Source organism: Asparagus officinalis, unplaced genomic scaffold, assembly GCF_001876935.1.
Source record: "Asparagus officinalis unplaced genomic scaffold, Aspof.V1 AsparagusV1_Un3169, whole genome shotgun sequence".
NCBI lineage: Eukaryota > Viridiplantae > Streptophyta > Magnoliopsida > Asparagales > Asparagaceae > Asparagus > Asparagus officinalis.
The window spans coordinates 1-2,489 of record NW_017975428.1 but is presented as its reverse complement, the minus strand read 5'-3'; the positions used below and the strand labels follow the sequence as shown (position 1 = coordinate 2,489).

The window sequence follows — 2,489 nt, the reverse complement described above, 5'->3', positions numbered from 1 at the left end:
CATATCCCTAGTTGGTCCAAAAGCAACAACGTTCATACATCGAAAATATACAACACGCTTGCCCAATTTATGTCCACCAACATAACCGCAACATTAAATTATGAGCTAAGCATTTCTATTCACATGAACACTTTGTACCAAAGCTAGTGAGGCAAATGGCAAAAGCCTGAAAAGCCGAGTGGTTGCCTATAGTCCATTGTGAACATATCATCTTCAACTTTCCCAAATTGGAGCAGCATTGTCTCATCTTCTCTAACCCCATTCACTTGACATGGATTCGAAGCTGCAACAAGCTAAAAATTCTTCACAGAAGCAACGGTTACCCTCCCGTGAAAATTCAAGCACCAGCATTGAAGATGCTCATGCCATCGAGGAGTTTTGTTCCTCAATACCACAGACAAGAGGTTGAGATGATTCTTCTCCTTTGGTGGATTCTTCGGTTGGAGGGCATTGTAATCTGCAAAACATTCTTCTTGGTCTTCAAGATTTGAGAAGGTTGAATTTGTATGCATAACCAATCTTGAAATTACCAGCCGAAGATTGTGGGCTGATTTGCTTGCTGGTGAAGCGTCGGCTCCTCCGACTGCTTGATGCTTTTGCGCTAGTGAAAGGTGGGCGGCTGTCGTATATTGTGAACTTATTGCCCACGAAATCAGATCTGCAATAAGATTAGAAACATAACAGTAGCCAGAGAATGAGGGAATCAGAAAACATCATTGTACAAAGCAAACTTGCAAACCAACTCCTACAGATTTGTTTTTAGCCAAGCAGCACAATTCCATACTGCAAAAGTTCTTCCCCCAAAAAAAAGGCAGACTCAGAAGTTGCATGGAAAATGGGTCAAAGGGGAAGGCTTTCCACTTGCACATCAGAGGTGTAGCAGTTAGAATGAATGTAAGGGGTATATGAGACTTTATCCAATGAAAGAATCACATATGAATTCATAACAAAATCATGTCCAGGACAGGGAAACTATCGCCCATAGAAAACTATGATTAACAGAGTGGTCTCAAATAAGGCTAGTTGGCCAATAGTAAAATATAGCAAGTCTGTCGTATAGGTCATGCAATTTAAGCTCCTGCACATGGATACAAGCTTATGAACTATCCTATTGAGAAAAAGCCAATTGGAAAAACGCTGGAAGTTTCTACTGTCATAAAAAAACATGTAAACTTCTATGATTTGCATTAGCCTCTGAGCACTTAGGGTGCAAACAACATGCAAAGAATTAAAATAACAAAATATCTAAACAATAAAATGACAAAATAGTTTCTACTTGCTTTGTGAATGAGGCCAAAAACTTTCACAAATAATCCTTAAGGCGTTTGGGTAGGTTTATAAGAGGTAAACACAAGTTATTCAATTACATAGCTGATGTTTATGCATTTATGATAACAGGATGCTCAATGAGTTATGAGATCTTACGTATTAACTATTAAATCTCTAGTTGAACAGTTAAGCATAACGCCTGATTTGAAATTTCATCCTAACTGATAGAAGACCTACAATGTCATAAAGGAGAAAACTCCACAACATATTCAAATTACTGCCAAAAATTACTTTTCAAGAGAAGACATTTCCATCCTTGAGTGCATCAATTGAGGTAATTATGTGAATTTATACCATGACAATGACAGTGCTAATAGTATTTTTGGTGTGCACTCCTACAAACTCAAAACTTCATGCAGATCTCAGACACTATCAATTTTTAACTCCTCCTATTGCTCAACTAACTTGATTATAAAAGTCAAGAGATATACTCAAATACTTCATTCAAATCATAGAAACTATCAAATTTTGACTCATTCTATCGCTCAACTTACTCGATTATAATAGTCAAGAGACAAAAGTCCAAGTTTTGTTTTCCCAAAAGTGTGGGTGAGAAACCAGGACCTGCTCCTCCTAGAACTATTCAAAAGCAAACTCGCTCCACCCAACAGCCGCGATAAATTATTAAAACAAACAAATAACCAAAGACGGGAACTTTGGCACAAGAAAATGAATCATAGTAAATAGGTCAAATTGCAAATAACCTCCCTTATTAGCACTTAGCATCCTTCAACTCATGTATAAGCAAGCCATTGGAGTCCTGGACGAGTTTTAGAAGGACAATTGTAGATAACACTCGTTTCCTTCCTCGAGAATTGAGGGGTGCTAAGTGAATAATAAATGAGTTAAGACACGTTAAGTGCTAGTAAAGGTATAGATGAGGGGGTTATCTGCAACTAAATCTAGAAAATGTTTAAGTTTTCTAAGAACATCATCTTACTTTGGTTCAAGGTGAGATAAAGATAGAATGTAGAGTTCTTCTTATTTCTCTTAATAAAGCACTGCATTGGAAGCTCCTTTGGCCCTGGCTGCAATCGACACGTCAATCAAAAGAACCCAAATTTAGATGCTTTCTATAGGCAGAAAATAATATTGAATACATTGGTAGTTTTTCTTGGAAGTTATTTCTTGGAAGTTTTTCTTCCAGCTGAAGTCCCCCC

At 37.5% G+C, this 2,489-nt stretch overlaps 1 protein-coding gene across 1 annotated transcript; it reads right to left on the bottom strand.

The window, feature by feature from the left end:
* Nucleotides 1-6: 6 nt before the first annotated feature.
* Nucleotides 7-2,483, bottom strand: LOC109828641 (tubby-like F-box protein 1). Its single transcript, XM_020395597.1, has 2 exons — nt 2,270-2,483; nt 7-658 (listed from the first exon to the last, which is right to left on the bottom strand). The coding sequence occupies exons 1-2, from the start codon at nt 2,334-2,336 to the stop codon at nt 294-296; spliced, it is 432 nt and encodes a 143-aa protein (XP_020251186.1). The 5' UTR covers nt 2,337-2,483; the 3' UTR covers nt 7-293.
* Nucleotides 2,484-2,489: the final 6 nt, after the last annotated feature.